Source organism: Stegodyphus dumicola, chromosome 3 (genome assembly GCF_044657685.1).
Source record: "Stegodyphus dumicola isolate Sdum_Otavi_A_Nest chromosome 3, ASM4465768v1".
NCBI lineage: Eukaryota > Metazoa > Arthropoda > Arachnida > Araneae > Eresidae > Stegodyphus > Stegodyphus dumicola.
Window position 1 is genome coordinate 116,651,693 of NC_140770.1, and position 17,495 is coordinate 116,669,187.

The 17,495-nt window shown below is 34.3% G+C and overlaps 1 protein-coding gene across 1 annotated transcript in view; it reads right to left on the reverse strand.

The window, feature by feature from the left end:
- Positions 1-17,495, reverse strand: part of spg (dedicator of cytokinesis spg) — a 267,982-nt gene that overhangs the window by 227,157 nt on the left and 23,330 nt on the right. Inside the window, exons 4-5 of the mRNA XM_035372971.2 lie at positions 13,166-13,221; positions 12,944-13,040 (exon numbers count right to left, since the gene is read on the reverse strand). Of these exons, the coding sequence (XP_035228862.2) occupies positions 12,944-13,040; positions 13,166-13,221 (153 nt within the window). The remainder of the gene's footprint in view (positions 1-12,943; positions 13,041-13,165; positions 13,222-17,495) is intronic.

Consider the following 17,495-nt stretch of genomic DNA (forward strand, 5'->3'; position numbering starts at 1 on the left):
GCATACATTACGCATAGTCGAAATTAGAAAATCACAACCAGAAAACCATTTGATGTGTACTCGTGATATTTATAATGACGAGGAATTTGATTTAAATCATATCAAAGACGGAATACATCGAGATGAAATACTACATTTAGTAAGGAATTATAAGCCGAATAAAATAAGAACATCTGCCCTGAAGATAAGGAGAGTGCTGACAGATCAACTTCCAGTTCATTGGGCACCGCGGCATGTTCTGTTACCTTCCTTCTGCTACTTATACTTTCAAACACTGCTAGTTCATGGTTTTTTTTTTTTTTTTTTTTTTTTAAATAGTGCTGTCATGTATGCTGTTTGTTGGATTATTAATTCATTTTAAATATTAACAAGAGAATTTTTTTTGGTTATTAGATTTAGGTATATTCCTGTATGAAATATTTTTGATCACATTTATTAACTACTTTATACAGTCTTTCATTTGCATATCTTGGAGGTATAGAAGTTAGTGGTTATACTTTTTAATATGAAACGCACATAAATTTATACTTGAGTTCAAGTAAAATACTGATTATGTTACCTTAAGAACCATTTCCTAATTTACTATGATAGGGGCAATTTTCAATGCCTCTGAGATTTAACAGAAATAAATGTTATAATGCTGTTATAATCAAAAATACTCTTTTTTTTTTAACCCACATATATATATTTACTTTTATTCATGTCTGATTGAGTTTTATTTGCTGAAAACCTACTACAGTACAAAGTTCAAAATCCAGATGCTCATTATCCAAAAAAATCTAAAATCCGGACCTCAAGGCTACAAACATTTTTTTTTTTTTTTTTTTTTTAATTTTTCCTTCCATAATAAAACATACCAAGATTTTCACTTAAAAATTCCGATTCTTACTTTCACTTACACACTAAATAAAACACCTCGTTATGGATAAACAAGCATAAATTTTCACGTAAGCATAAATTTTGAGATTAATATTTTGGCTCCATAGCTGAGTGTCTGCTTGGCATATATCTCAAACCGAAACATTCACCTATTTTATATCCCTAACACTGAACTTACGAGTCAAAATGTATTATATTTTGCTTTCATCACTGCATGTTTATCAATACATGTCAGGTTCAGCAATTATTTATGCAGTGATGTCTAAACTTTTTTTTATTTTAGTAATTGAATAATAAGAGTATGGCAACCTTTTATACTAACATTACGCTTGGCGATGATTATAAATTTTTAAATGCTCTAAGAAATGTTGACAAAGAAAAATTAAACAAAAATTTCTTTTCATATGCTAAAAATAGATTTTGTTAATGAAACTCATAGGCCAAAGATAACATTTAGTGCTATTTTAATTAAGAATAAACCCAGATGCAGCGGCAGAATATGTCGGCACCGGACGGCAGAATTTAGGGAAGACAAAACTTTTGGAATTTGGGGAAGCACCGAGCGGCAAAATTGAGGGATGAGAATTTTTTTATAATGCAAACTTTTCGTAATCGGAAAACATGCGAGAGCTTGAGCATTTGAAGGAGAAACGATTTTCTCTGTTATATATCGTGCAAATAAAAGAGCATGGATGATGCAAGCATTAATGAATAATTGGTTTGAAAATCTGCCTCTTGTATTAATGAATAATACCAGAGGCTTGGCAACATTTGAATTTGTTCGGTTTACCTGACGACTCAAAAGTTCCAGACTACTGTTTGGCTCATACTTCACTTAAAATTTTAGTGAAAGATATTGTATCCATATTATTCTTCCCTGAAAATTGTACGTCTGTCATTCAGCCTAAGGATATCGGATTAGTGTGCATGCTGAAATGCAAATATAAATTTTGTTGAAATCCATGTTGAATTTCTTGAACAATGGCAAGACTATTCAAGAATTTTTGAAATATTTTAGCATAAAATCTGCTGTGTGGAGCATCACAAGATCGTGGAGAGATGTGTCTCCAAATACATTAAAAAATACTTGGCATAATTTATGGCCAGCTACCATATTTCATGGTGAGAACGATGAAGTTGATAGCCGCGAATTTAAAGGTTTTCGGGCATCGCAAACTAAAGATGAAATTTTCCCGTTATTGGATTTTGTAAAGAAATGTGAAGAAGCGATAATAAATGAAGATGCTATAACAGAAGTTTTTCATTATGATGACAATACCCCTGTTCCGGTTTGACTAGAAACTTTCACTATGCGGAAGTTCCGGTTTGATTAGAAACAAACTTTTCTCTGCCTCAGAATCGCAACAGTGAGAACTTGACTTTCGATTTGTTATGACGCAGCTAAAACGCTGCTCCTGAGATGTAACATTAGATTCGATTCTAGATTAGATTAATTTTAGTATTTTAATAAATCCTTTTAAAACTAGATTGAGTATTTGATCATAGAATGATAGCTGAACCACCACTTGCAGAAATTTAGATGTGGCATTTAGATACGTCGTTAGATAGTTAAATGCGTAGGCAGCGACATTCGTGATTCGATTAGTGTACATTAGTGCGTACATAAACATTTTTTGGTGCATCGGCCGGGAAGCCGGCTAATATTCGAAAATATGGATTCGCAAGTATGGATTAGCACGGTGTGAAGTGTGCGAAGCCTGCAAAAAACAGGTAGGATAAGTTTTCTATTTTAAAGTGTAATTATGGAAGATCCTGTCGCTAAGCTTAAATCGAAACGCAAAGTAGTAAGGGCCGCAGTGTCCAAGGTACTAAAGAAAATTGAGACAGAATTAAGCAACGATGACGTTAGTATAAATGTAATAGAAGAAACTTTAAACATATTAAACGAAAAGGCAAAAACTCTGAGTGATTTAAACACTCAAATAGAACAGGATTTGAAGGTCCCAGAGGATGAATTTGAACTTGAAGTTTCATCTGCTCTAGAATATGACGAAAAAATCCAACTGTGGCAATTTAGAGCAAGAAAAAAATTGAAGGAATTACACAAATTCAAAAATTCGGATCCTAATGAAACCGCTATAGATTCCAAACTTGAAAATAATAAAATTATTCGCCTTCCAAAATTGACTATCGCTAAATTTTTTGGTGATTCTAGCAATTGGCAGGAATTTTGGAGTCAATTCGAGGCAGCTATCCATAACAATCGACTCATTATCGAAAGTAAATAAGTTCAGTTACTTAAAGTCATTACTAGGTGGGGTAGCTTATAATGCCGTTTCCGGACTCTCGCTTACAAATGAGAACTACGATTCAGCTATAGAATTGTTAACTAACTGGTTTGGGAGGAAAGATTTGGTAATAAATGCTCACATGAATAAACTGTTAAATCTTTCACCTGTTAGAAATTTAAGGGATATAGAATATCTTAGGAATTTATATGATCAGTGTGAAACTCAAATTAGATGCTTAAAGTCAATGAACGTCGTATCAGAAACTTACGGTAGTTTACTTTGCCCAATATTGTTAAAATTAATTCCATCAGAGATAACATTAGAATACAGTCGCAGTAGAAACAGTGACGAAACATGGAACATTAACGAATTAATGGAATTTATTCGTAAAGAAATAGAAAGCCGCGAAAGAGCTACGCAGTTAAATGAAAGTAGAGAAACAAAAACAAAACACCGAGTGGGAATGATTCATAACTGGAGGCATAAATCAAATGATCGTCTCCACTCCACTCATGATAATGTAAACAACAAGCGTAGTAAACAGTTTGAAAGAAGTTCGCTGTATGAATATATTGCTCCAGTCGCTACGAGTAGATGCATATATTGTGACGAACTACACGATTCGGAGCGCTGCGAAATTAAAACCATGGAGGAGAAAAGAAATATTTTAAAATCTCAAGCCCGATGTTTTTTGTGTCTTAAATCTCAGCATAAAATTAAGCAGTGTAAGGAAAGAAAAATGTGCGAAATATGTAATAAAAAACACAATAGGTCTATTTGTTTCCAACTCGAAACCAAATCGGAGAAAAACAAGGTCGTGTCGACAATTCCATCCAGTAAAGATGTTCAGATTAGTCAATTAAAAACCGAAACTTTCCGCAGTGCATTGCTACAAATGTGTACTGTGATGATACGTTCATTTTCTGAGAAGGATAATTTAGAACCAATTCGTATTCTATTAGACAATGGATCGATGAGAAGTTTTATAATTCGGGACATTTCAGAGAAGTGCAAATTACCTGTTATTCGAAAGGAGACTTTGTCCGTATTTGCCTTTGGGGTTAACCAGGCAACAGAACAAACTTACAATGTTGTTAAAGACAAACTAGAAAACAGAGGTGAACCATCCCTAAATATAGAAATTGAAGCTTTAGAAACTAACCAAATATGTGCAACTAATTTGCCTTTCCTTGATATCTCAGTTTCCAAAATTAACAAAGAGTTAATAGGATTACAATTAGCTGATTCTTGTGAATTCAGTGACAAAAATATGTTTTTGATCGGAGCAGATTACTATCATGAAATAATAACTGGTAGACTTAAACGTTTTAAAAATAAACTTATAGCTTCCGAAACAATATTTGGATGGTGCCTTCAAGGCCGGACTGATTCTAACGGTGAATTGTTAAACATGGACATTATTGTTGATGACAAATTGGTCTCAACACAGTTAAAGCAGTTTGGGGAATTAGGAACATTGGGAATAAAACAAGGGAAGGAAATTAGTAAAATAGATAATGACATTTTAGAGAATTTTAACAGAACTATCAAATTTAAAGAAACGCTATATGAGGTTAAACTCCCTTGGAATGAAAATTCGTCTGAATTAAAAACGAATTACGTAAATGCAGAAGTTCGCTTTCATAAACTGGTTAAAAGGTTAAGAAATGATCCACTCCTTCATCAGCAGTATCACTCAGTTATAGAACAGCATTTAAAAATGGGTATAGCTGAGGAAATTGATCCAAGTTCTGAAGAAACAGGAAGAATTTATTACATGCCTCACCAGCCAGTTATCCAACCTGACAAACCCGTGAGAGTTGTATTTGATGCATCCAGCCATTCGAAAAATGAATACTCTTTAAACGATTGTCTCTATTCTGGTCCTAATTTAAATCCACCATTGTTAGAGATATTAATACAATTTCGTACACATAGCATAGCTTTTGCTGCCGATTTCTCTGTCACCTGAAGGTAGGGATGCTGTAAGATTTTTGTGGGCAAATAACGTTACAGATAGGGATGGGAAACCTAACACGAAAATACTTAGAATGACTCGCGTTTTGTTTGGAGCTACATCCAGCCCATTTTTGCTTGCCGCTACTATCAAACATCACATAAATACCTTTAAAGAAACAAATCAGAAAGCAGTTAAACTATTGAACAAATGTTTATATGTAGACGATTTAATAGGTGGGGATGAAGACGAAAACAAAGCTAAATTCATATATGAAGATATTAGATATATATTGAAGGCTGCTGGTTTCAACATGCAAAAATGGAAAACAAATTGTGGGAATCTGCAGGAAGTTTTTGACGAATACAAAAATGGTGAAACCCAGAAAGTTCTGGAACAGAAAGTATTGGGATATAAATGGAATTACAAGGAAGACCTTCTGAAGATAGAATCACAAAATCTAACTAATCAAGGGAAAACAAAGTTAATGACAAAAAGAGAAGTTCTTAAAACCATTGGAAAGCTTTAAGATCCCATTGGATTTATAAGTCCATTCACTAATAGGGCAAAAATACTAATGCAGGAAATTTGGCAATTTGGGGTAGATTGGGATGATCCGTTACCATTGGACTTTGAAAACAGAATAAAAAAAATGGATTAATGAACTGTCAGCAATTCAGGATGTAAACATTCTGCGACATTACTTCCGAAAGACTAACAAGTCTGAATTGAGAGATATTCAAATGCATTGCTTTACCGACGCAAGTCAGAAGGCATATGGAGCTGTCATATACCTGTGATACGTCACGACGGACAGTGAAATAGGAAGTAGTTTTGTCATTTCCAAAACCAGAGTAGCTCCACTGAAGAAGCTGTCCCTTCCAAGATTAGAGCTGATAGGGGTGCTCATCGGAGCAAGATTAGCCTCAAATGTCAAAGAACAGTTAGAGAAAAGACTCCAGATGAATGTTTATTTTTGGTCACACTCTTCTGTTACGTTACACTGGATAAAGGGCGATTTAAATAAATGGAAGCCATTCATCCAACATTGAGTAATGGAAATACGCGAGAAAACATCACCTGAGTTCTGGAATTATCGCCCTAGAGATGAAAATCCGGCTGATATGCTGACCAGAGGAACAAAGACAAATTCCACGAAAGGAATAATGCTGTCTGAACTACGAAATAGTGACACGTGGTTGCATGGACCTAAGTGGCTATTACAGAGCATCGATTTGTGGCCTAAACTTGCAGAATCAGTAAGAGATTTCAAGGATCATGAAGAGCTTGAACTTCGAAGGGGAGCTGTAGTGAACTCAACAGTCACAGGTGAAAATTCCATTGAGAATGAATTCATTAAAAGGTATTCGTCATTCAGCAAATTGATTAGAACTACTGCATGGTGTTTAAGGTTTGCGAACAACTGTAGAACCAATCCACCATTAAGAAAAGAAAGTTTTTTGAGTGCTTCTGAACTACAGAATGCAACAAAGGTGCTAGTCAAATGTGTACAACATTCTGAATTTCAACCTGAAATTAAGTGCCTACAGTCAAAACGATCAGTTCCAAGTAATAGTAAGGTTTTATCCTTAAATGTATTTCTCAATGAAGATGAACTTTTACGAGTTGGTGGGAGACTATGTTACTCCAATCTTTCAGAAGACCACAAACAGCAACTTCTTTTACCCAAAAGACATCATTTCACTGAATTACTCATAGATTATTATCACAACAAATCTCTTCATTCGGGCATTCAAACAACACTTTCTCTTATTAGACAATTATACTGGTTACCTTCCGGACAAGACAGAGTTAGACACGTTATAAGTAAATGCATGACGTGCTTTCGAACAAGGAACCAAACCATAAACCAAATGATGGAAGACTTACCTAGAGATAAGAGTTGTAATAACTAGACCATTCGAAAAAATAGGACTGGACTTTGCAGGTCCAGTTATCACCAAGCCTAATTTGAAAAGATCTAGAGTTACGTTTAAATCATACATCACAATATTTATTTGCTTTAGTACAAAGGCTATTCATCTAGAAGTAAAATATCGGATTTGTCTACTGAAGCCTATCTAGCATGTCTTAGAAGGTTTATTGTCAGACGATCTAAACCATCCATTGTTTGGAGTGATAACGCTACGAACTTCAAGGGAACGAAGAGTGTTCTTCATAAACTCTTTAGAATTTGTAGATCGGATCCTATTCAGCGCTTTAGTTTCGAAGAAGTTATAACATGGAGATTTATTCCTCCTTCTTCCCCGCATTTTGGCGGATTATGGAAGGCTAATATAAAATCAATGAAGAGAATTTTGAGAAAGGTCGCGAAAACGACAATTTTAAACTTTGAAGAGCTGTATACATTAATTACACAAAATAGAAGCCTGCTTGAACTCTCGACCTCTATCACCTATTTCGGCTGATCCGACAGATCTTCAGCCTTTGACTCCAGGTCATTTCCTAATAGGAGCTCCACTTTTGTCGATACCAGAACAGAATGATTCTGTAGATTCTTTGACCTTGTCTTCTAGATGGACTTTAATTCAAAAACTTAGAGCTAATTTCTGGAACCGTTGGAGCGTGGAATATCTTAATCATTTGCAGAACCGCTCAAAATGGAATCAAGTGAGATCCAATCTCAAGGCAGGACAACTAGTTTTGTTAAAGGATAAAAACAAGACACCCATGAAATGGACACTAGCTCGCATCGAGGAAACCTTTCCTGGTTCAGATGGCCTAGTATGAGTGGTAGACGTCAGAACTTCAGATGGAATCTTTCGTCGAGCCGTCTATAATATCAGCTCACTCCCATTTCCAAATGATGTTGGACAATTGTCCAACGGGGGCCGGGATGTTACAGTTTGACTAGAAACTTTCACTATGCCAAAGTTCCGGTTTGATTAGAAACAAACTTTTCTCTGCCTCAGAATGGCAACAGTGAGAACTTGACTTTCGATTTGTTATGATGCAGCAAGAACGCTGCTCCTGAGATGTAACATTAGATTCAATTCTAGATTCCAGATTAGATTAATTTTAGTATTTTAATAAATCCTTTTAAAACTAGATTGAGTATTTGATCATAGAATGATAGCTGAACCACCGCTTGCAGAAATTTAGATGTGGCATTTAGATACGTCGTTAGATAGTTAGATGCATAGGCAGCGACATTCGTGATTCGATTAGTGTACATTAGTGCGTACATAAACAACCCCAATCATCAATCACAGATCCAGAAATTACAGCTACCGATAGTGAAGAAAATGATAGAGGGGTCATTGAAAAGGAAAAAATTTTGATTGACAAGTTAGTCGGTATTCTCGACATAGCAATTATAGGACTTGAACAGTGGAACTTTGTAACTGAATAATAAATTATGTTTTTAGAATTAAAGAGAAAGTATTAGCAAAAAAAAAAAAAAAAAAAAAAAAAAAGCAACTTAAAACAGCTTACATTGAAACAAATGTTTAATAAAGTAAACAAATAAATATCAAGCTTTTTTTGTAAATTGATATACCCTTTAGATCACAATTGCTCTTTATTTCATAAATTACAATTTTATATTTTTAATTGCATAATTTCTGCATGCCATCTTACCAGATTTAAATTGATGACCTAATATCAGAAAAATCCCAAATACGGAATCGCTGATGTCCCGATGAGTCCAGATTTCAGACTTTGTACTGTATTAATGTTATGTATTTATAATAACCACTTTCATAATTACTCTCACTTACATACTAAAGGATTAATGGAAAAATTGATGAAATCTCAATTAATTGCAATTTAGAATTTAAGTTATTTAAAAAATATAGTTTAAAGTACTGAAAATAATTAAGGTTATTATTAATTATGCATATTTAGTCTAAAGATAAATTTTAAAAATATACATTTAAGTACTGAAAATAATTAAGGCTATTGTTAATTATGCATATTTGGTGTAAAGAGAAAAAATTATATTATTATTATGTTTTCAGGAAATGATAAAATATTTAAACTTTAGAAAAATAAAGGAATACAAAATTTTAAAAAAGAAGAAAATATATTAATTATTATGCTTATTTTTCTGCATAAATCAATATGTAACACAAGGACATAATAACAATGTTTTCACAACTGTTGCAAAAGGTGGAATTTTGCGAAAATTTAGGCTTCGTGATACAATGCTTTCACAACCAAAATATAACCTGCGAAAGACATAATAATGACATCTATGCAACAAAAACCTCATCTGCAAAGATGTAATAAAGACATCTTTGCAATGGTTGCAAAACAGTGGAGTTTCACGGACATCTGGGCATCTTAAAGATGACATATTGCAACATTTTTGCAACATGACTCGCGACCAGTTTGCTGTGCTACTTGGGTTGCGGATCAGATATTAGAAGTCACATCCACACAGCTAAGCAAAGTTTCTTCACCTCTGTCAGTCAATGTGTCTAATATTTTCAAAATAGGTTCGCAGCTGGATGATGTGTCCAAATTATGTGGTGTGATACTATCTCAGTAACAATGGTTATGCAGTTTTCTAAAATCCACTTTAACATAAAGTGAAACACCTCAGCTGCAGGTACTTTTGAAGTCTTCATATTGCCAGTACCATCATGAATATAATGAGAAAGCTTAAAAATGTGTACATCAGTCTTCATTCCACAGAAGCATAATGGGGACTTGCGCTTTATGCTCCGAGTCTCATCACCTTTTTATGACAGAGAGAAAAACAAAATCTTTTTGTATGGCACTGGCTCCGATATTAGGCTGTTCTCAGCAACCAAAAAAGAAATGCATCAGACATTTATTCTGACATTTTTTGCTGCCAACAATACTCCAGTTTCAGTTTATGGTCAGAAAACGTTTAAGGTCTTGACCTCAGATTGTCACTATTTAAACTTTGTATTTTATGTACATAAAGTATCAACAAGCATTATTGGATCTGATTTTTTACATTATTTAGATTTATTACTTGATTTAAGGAATATTAAATGTGTTGGTTTAATAACTTCAGAATTAATTGTAGTATCATTAACATACATTTCTGTATTCTATCAAAATAATTACTATGAATAACTATCCTTCATTGTTGAAGCTTCCTGATTAAGCATAATACTATCATTTCATTGAAACAGTAGATCCTCCTGTGTCGTATAAGCCTAGAAAATTAGCTAAAAATTATTAATGATGAAATCCAAAAAATGATCAATTTAGGCCACATGCAACCTTCCAAAAGTAATTACTCCTCTCTTCTACATATAGTGTTAAAAAAAAGTATAAACAAATTGAGAGCTGTGGGAGATTTTCACAAGTTATGCTAAGACAGTAGGGGATAAGTACCCTATTCCCAGCATTTGTGAATTTGCAGCAGATCTTCATGGCACAAAAATATTTTCTTGGATAGACTTGATAAAAGCCTATCATCAAATTCCAGTTAACATTTCTAATATTCACAAAATGGTTACAGCCACTTTTCTCGGACTTTCTGAGAGCACAAGAACGCAATTTGGGGTAAGCACTGCAACCTTTCAACGGTTCATTGATGAAGTAACTTGTAGTTTCGCAAGAGTGTTTGCTTTTGTTGATGATATATTAACTGCGTCAAAGACAAAACTGAGCATTTGACATACATGAAAGCTCTTTTCAAAAGATTACGTAATTATGGGCTAACAACTAATGTATCTAAATTCATCTTTGGTGTAACATCTTTCAAGTTTTTAGGTTTTCATGTATCTGAACAGAGTTCAAAACCTTTACTCAAAGAGTGGAAGCCATTCAAAATTTCCCCAACTGAATTCTTTAACACAGTTACAAAAATTTCTCAGCATTGTTAACTTTTACAGACATTTTATCTTAACAGCTTTGCAAGTTTTGGTTCCCTTAAATAGGTTATTGGAAGGTAGCATTAATAAAAATAAACCTTCGCAGCCGAGAATATAAGAACACGCTCTCGAACAGGACAGAGAAAATGAGAAAGCATTCACCGATGCAAAAAAGGCAATTGCCAAGGCTACCCAATTCCTGACACTACTTTAAAACTTTGGGTACTTACGTATTATCGCAGGTTGGCGCTATTTGTAACTTTGAGTAAAAAAGTATGAATAGAAAGAAAATGTACATTTATTAATTACAGATAATTTTTAATACAGTTTTTTATATTATTTTGTTTTAAAATATAAAATAGCAATTAAACCCTTCCGGTTTCGAATTCGAATAAGTTGAATCCTACTTACAGCTTTACACCCTACTTACGGCAACCCTACGTGTTATACGTAGTTTTGTAAAAAGAGCATGTGGAGATTCACAAAATTTTCCTGCATTTTTGTGCAAATTTTTGTAATTTATGAGAAAATAGCAGTGTACATGGATAAAGTCAACAGTGTGCGCAATGCCATTTTTGTGCAATTCTGGGATGTTTTTAAGTAAAAATAAGTCGACATGTACATGGTTATGGCGAATACGGTTTTCAATCAGTGCTAAAAGCAATAGCCAAAAGATTTCCGCTGAAAAAATAATTCTGCAACTTATTCAAATTCGAAACCGGAAGGGTTTAATAAGTTGCAGAATTATTTTTTCGGCGGAAATCTTTTGGCTATTGCTTTTAGCACTGATTGAAAACCGTATTCGCCATAACCATGTACACATCGACTTATTTTTACTTAAAAAAACATCCCAGAATTGCACAAAAATGGCATTGCGCACACTCTTGACTTTATACATGTACACTGCTATTTTCTCATAAATTACAAAAATTTGCACGAAAATGCAGGAAAATTTTGTGAATCTCCACATGCTCTTTTTACAAAACTATGTATAACACGTAGGGTTGCCGTAAGTAGGGTCGCCAAATTTGGCAATTTATGCGAATTTTTGCCTGGTAGCGTTAATACGTAAGTACCAAACTTTGCACTGATACATCAGGCACTGTGTTTTATAGCTCATTAATGCAACTGCATACTTCAGTTTGGGAACCCATTGCATTTCTATCCATTAAACTCAGCAAAAGCCAAAGGATATGGTCAACCAATGATAAAAAATTACGGGCTATATATTTGTCAATCAAGAAATTCTGGTACACACTCAAACACAGAGCCTTTACCAAAGTAGAAATAGATGCAGTTTCTGCTAAACAACACACTGATTATAAAAAGTTACCTAAAACACAACTTCAGGACTCCAAAATTCAAAATTCTCTCTCTCAATCTTCACCAATTTTTAAACTAAAAAAAGAAATTATTTTTCTTTAGAAGATATTATCCTTCATTGCAATACAGACACAGGTGCACGCCATACGCTTATTCCTAACTCTTTTAATTCTACAATTTTTCAGAACATTCACTCTCTCCCTCAGTTCAGCATTTTAGCCTCAACAAAAATAATCACTAAGAAACATTTTTGGCTTAACTTGAAGAAATTTATTAAAACTGCCATTCAGTCTTGTTACAACAGATGTTCAAATCACCTTTAGGTACTTCCTCCTTGCCTGATGCAAAACAAAACTGCATATGATACACACATCTTCATATTGATTTCACATGCCCTCTTTCACCATCTGAAGAGTAATAGTTATTGTATGATAATTATTGGCTGCTTTACCAGACGGTCAGAAGATATACCTACTGCTGACATGTCTGCTCACACCACTTGTAAGGCATTAGTACACAACTGAATAGCTAGACTGGGCTGCCCCATATCAATTACAGCTAATCAGAACCAAAATTTTGAATCTCCTTGAGAAATAATCAGAAGAATTTGTTTGCTTTTCCATTTTTCTTATTATTATGCAAGAAGAAAGCAAAAATAAATATTTACAATTCAAATAAACAATTTATAATTTTATGAATAAAGCATTTATACTTACAACATACAACCGCTTCCAAATGACATGCCATTCTCGAAGAACACATGCTACTTCTTTCACTGTGGAATCTTCTACAGGGGCAACTGTTTCATATAGACTATAATGGAAATGTATTTAGATGACAATGAATGACGTTAAAAAACTAAAAAACATGTCACTAATTAAGTAGGGTAAAAAAAAAAAAAAAGACTTGGATATATTAATGAAAAACTTTACACTCACCCTTCATTATAAATATGAAAAGCTTTAAGATGTATAAATGATGCAGGAAATATTCCCTATAAAAGAAAGAGCAAGTTGCAATTTTAAAATAGTTAAAGAGATAAAAAATTACATAAAATTTAAACAAACACATTTCTTTTATTAAAATAAGAATATAATTTAATAAAAAATTTCTAAAATAAATATATGACAGAACTTTAAAATGGGTAGAATACTATAACATGAAAAGCATTAAAAAATTCTGAAAGTTTTTCCTTTAGTGGATTAAATACCAAAGTTAACAATTACAGGACAGTAAAAGAGTCTAACTGTAAAACGTAAAACATTTAATTCAAGTGCTCTATTTTATTATTCGTATGAATCAATATATAAAGGAACACTAAATAGGCAAAATGTCCAGATATTCTAAGGAATTAACTAAGCTTAATTTGAAGTGTAGTTTTTGAAGGATTTACCGATTATAATTTTTATACCATTTATTCATTCAACAGAGAAAAATATATACATTATACATGTAATTATATATTACATTTTTATATATGTAGTATCTGGAAGTGCGACACAACCACCAGAGGGCCTCACCGATGCGCCTGCAGCGAGGTGAAATAGGAGTATGACAGAGACTCTTCTGCTATCCCATGCGAAGGTGGTGAGATGTCTGTCTGCACGTGAAGGTGTAGAATAAGGAACTGTAGTTTTCCACGCGAAGATGGTAAATTGGACTGTTACCAGAACGTATTTGCTATGTATGTGGGAGTAAAGGGGAATTATTTCATTTTGCTAGAAATTGTCCCAAACGGTTAGGAAAGGAGGAAAGTTTGTCTCTAAAAAAAGTATCTGGGTTAGAGATTGACTCGGATAATGCAGCTAGAAATAAGTTAGAATTTATTGAACTGTTGATTGATGGTAAAAAAGTAAAATGTTTAATTGATTCTGGAAGTGAATTGATAGTTGTAAAGAAATCCCTTTTTCCGAATAAATTATCAAGTGGATGTATCGAGCTCAAAAGTTCGTTTGGTCACGTAGTTAAAGCGGAAACGGCTAAGTTTATTTTTTCTTTATGCGAAAGCAAAAAACAAAAAGAGATTGAAGCAGCGATGGTTGATGGATTGATAACAGACTGTATTTTCCCCCCTTCCTGTCTAAAAATGATTTGTTGTGACCAAATGATGAATACGCAATATGAAAATGATTCCGTCTCTTCGGAAAGGAAATTTTTGTCTTTTATTTCTGCAGCCATTGAGGCAGACAGCGAAACAGATTTATGGCATATTAAAGATGAAGGATTACGCAATACTGTTTCCACTCTTATTAATGAGTATAAACCGTTAGAAAAGCCGCGCAGTACAGACTTAAAAATGAAAGTAATATTAAAAGATATTCCAGTTTCTCAACGTTCGAGGAGAATTCCTTTTGCTGACCAAAAAATTGTTGATAATCAAATAAATGAATGGTTAAAGGATGGGATTATAAAGCCGTCGTGTTCAGAATATGCTTCGCCAATTGTTTTGTGTAGGAAAAAATCGGGCAAGACACGAATTTGTGTTGACTTTAGGCAGTTAAATAAAAAAATAGTTAAGGATTCTTTTCCTATGGCACAAGTAGAAGAGGTTTTAGATCGTTTGGGTGAAGCAAAGGTTTTTTCGACATTAGACTTAAAGAATGGGTTTTTTCATGTTCCAGTTGAGGAAAACTGCACTAAATATTTGGCATTTATTACTCATGCATGCTTGTACGAATTTCTAAAAGCCCCTTTTGGTTTGTGCACGTCCCCTAGTGTGTTTCAAAGATTTATTTATAATGTGTTTAGAGATTTAATTCGGGATGACACTGATTTTACTTACATGGACGATTTTATTATTCCAGCACGAAATGAGAAAGAAGGCTTAGAAAAGTTGAAACGCGTTTTAGAAGTAGCCAAAGAATATGGTTTGGAGATTAATTTTAAGAAATGCCAATTGTTGAAAAGAAAAATAGAATTTCTCGGGTATGTTATTGAGGATGGTACAATTCGCCCCTCTACTGAAAAAACCAGGGCTGTTCAAAATTTCCCGGAACCCAAAAACCTTAAGCAGATTCAAAGTTTCTTGGGTCTTACTGGGTATTTTAGGAAATTTATTGCCAATTATTCAAAAATAGCGAAACCACTAAGTGATCTTCTTCTTAACGGAGCAGAATTCAAATTTGGGCCTGAACAAAAAGATGCATTTAATAAATTGAAAGAACTTTTATCCACAAGTCCGGTTCTTTATATTTTTAAACAAGGAGCACCATTAGAATTGCATACAGATGCAAGCAGTCATGGTTTCGGCGCTGTATTGCTACAAAAGTCAGATGATGGACAGTTACACCCCATTTACTTCATGAGTAAAAAAACTAATCTCCAACAAGAGAAGCTATCTAGTTATGAGCTTGAAGTTTTAGCTACAGTAGAAGCTCTAAAGAAATTCAGGAATTACCTTTTAGGATCTAAGGTCAGGATAGTTACGGATTGTGATGCTTTACAGAAGACTATGTTCAAGAAGGATTTAACTCCTAAAGTGGCGAGATGGGCATTACTTCTAGAAGAATTTGACTATGAAATTGTTCACAGATCTGGGCAACAAATGAAGCATGTGGATTCCTTAAGTAGAAACGCGGTCATGATGGTTACTTGTTCTCAGGGAGAAATTACAACCAAAATTGCAGCTACGCAAAGAAGTGATGAGCGTCTCCAGTTGCTAAAATCCTTAGTCGAGCAAGGACTAAAGAAAGATTTTCTAGTGAAAAATGGAGTATTATACAAGTTTGACAGAGGTCATGAGCTACTTGTGGTACCCGAAGCATTAGAGCTAGAAATCATACGTAGTATCCACAACAAGGGACATTTCGCAGTGTCTAAAACAGAAGATCTGCTGAAAACCGACTTTTATATTTCTAACCTTAGAAAACGAATTGAGCAAGTTATTTCAAATTGTGTAGAATGTATTTTGTGCGACAGAAAACGAGGTAAGAGCGAAGGATTGCTGAATCCCATACCAAAAGATAGTATCCCTTTGAGCACTTTTCATATCGATTTTATAGGACCATTACCGTCGACAAATAAGAACTACAATCACATCTTAACCGTGGTTGATGCATTCACAAAGTTCATGTGGCTCTATCCAGTAAAGTCTACATCAGCTCAAGAGGCATTGCAGAAGCTGAAACTGCAACAATCAACTTTCGGTAGTCCTTTGAGAATTATAAGTGATAAAGGTACGGCGTTTACCTCTAAAGACTTTGAAGATTACTGTAGTCAAGAGAATATCCAGCACATATTCACAACTACCAGCGTTCCTAGAGGAAATGGACAAGTTGAAAGAATTCATCTTACTCTGATTCCAGTCCTATCTAAATTATCCATAGATGATCCAACCAAGTGGTACAAATATGTTGGAGATGTACAAAGGATCTTAAACAGCACTAAGAGCAGAAGCACAAAGAGTTCTCCATTTGAGCTTCTCACTGGTGTTAAAATGAGAAATCGAGAGGACTTAAAGATTAAGGAAATCCTTGAAGAAGAAGAAAGAAATATTGTGATGAAAGATCGAGAAGATATGAGAGAGGAAGCAAGGAAAAACATTCTAAAAATTCAGGAAGAGAATAGAAAAACATACAAGAAGAAGAGAAAAGAGGCACGAGTATACAATGTGAACGACCTAGTTGCCATACAAAGAACGCAGTATGGAGGTGGTCTAAAGTTAAGGCCAAAGTTCTTCGGTCCATATCGTGTAACAGCGAGGAAAGGCAAAGATCGTTACCAGGTGGAAAAAGTGGGACACCATGAAGGTCCTGGATGTACCACTACAGCAGCTGATCTCATGATGCCATGGACTTCTACTATATAGGTGTGCTTCTTCCACACTTCTTTCTCTTTCTTTTTTTTTTTTTTTTTTTAATTTATTTTCAGGTGCTGTCTTGATGTTCTAGTGTAGCTGATCCGTGTTTTCGAGGACGAAAAAGTGTCAGAAGGCCGAGTTGTAGTATCTGGAAGTGCGACACAACCACCAGAGAGCCTCACCGATGCGCCTGCAGCGAGGTGAAATAGGAGTATGACAGAGACTCTTCTGCTATCCCACGCGAAGGTGGTGAGATGTCTGTCTGCACGTGAAGGTGTAGAATAAGGAACTGTAGTTTTCCACGCGAAGGTGGTAAATTGGACTGTTTAATACATCAGCAAATGCGACTAGGCACTAATCGGTTGTGTGATAAGACTGGTAAAAGCTATACAGAATCCTCTTTGTATCAAACGGCACTTGTATTTAATCTAATTTGTACCTTTTCTGATTATCTTTATTAAATGTTCTGT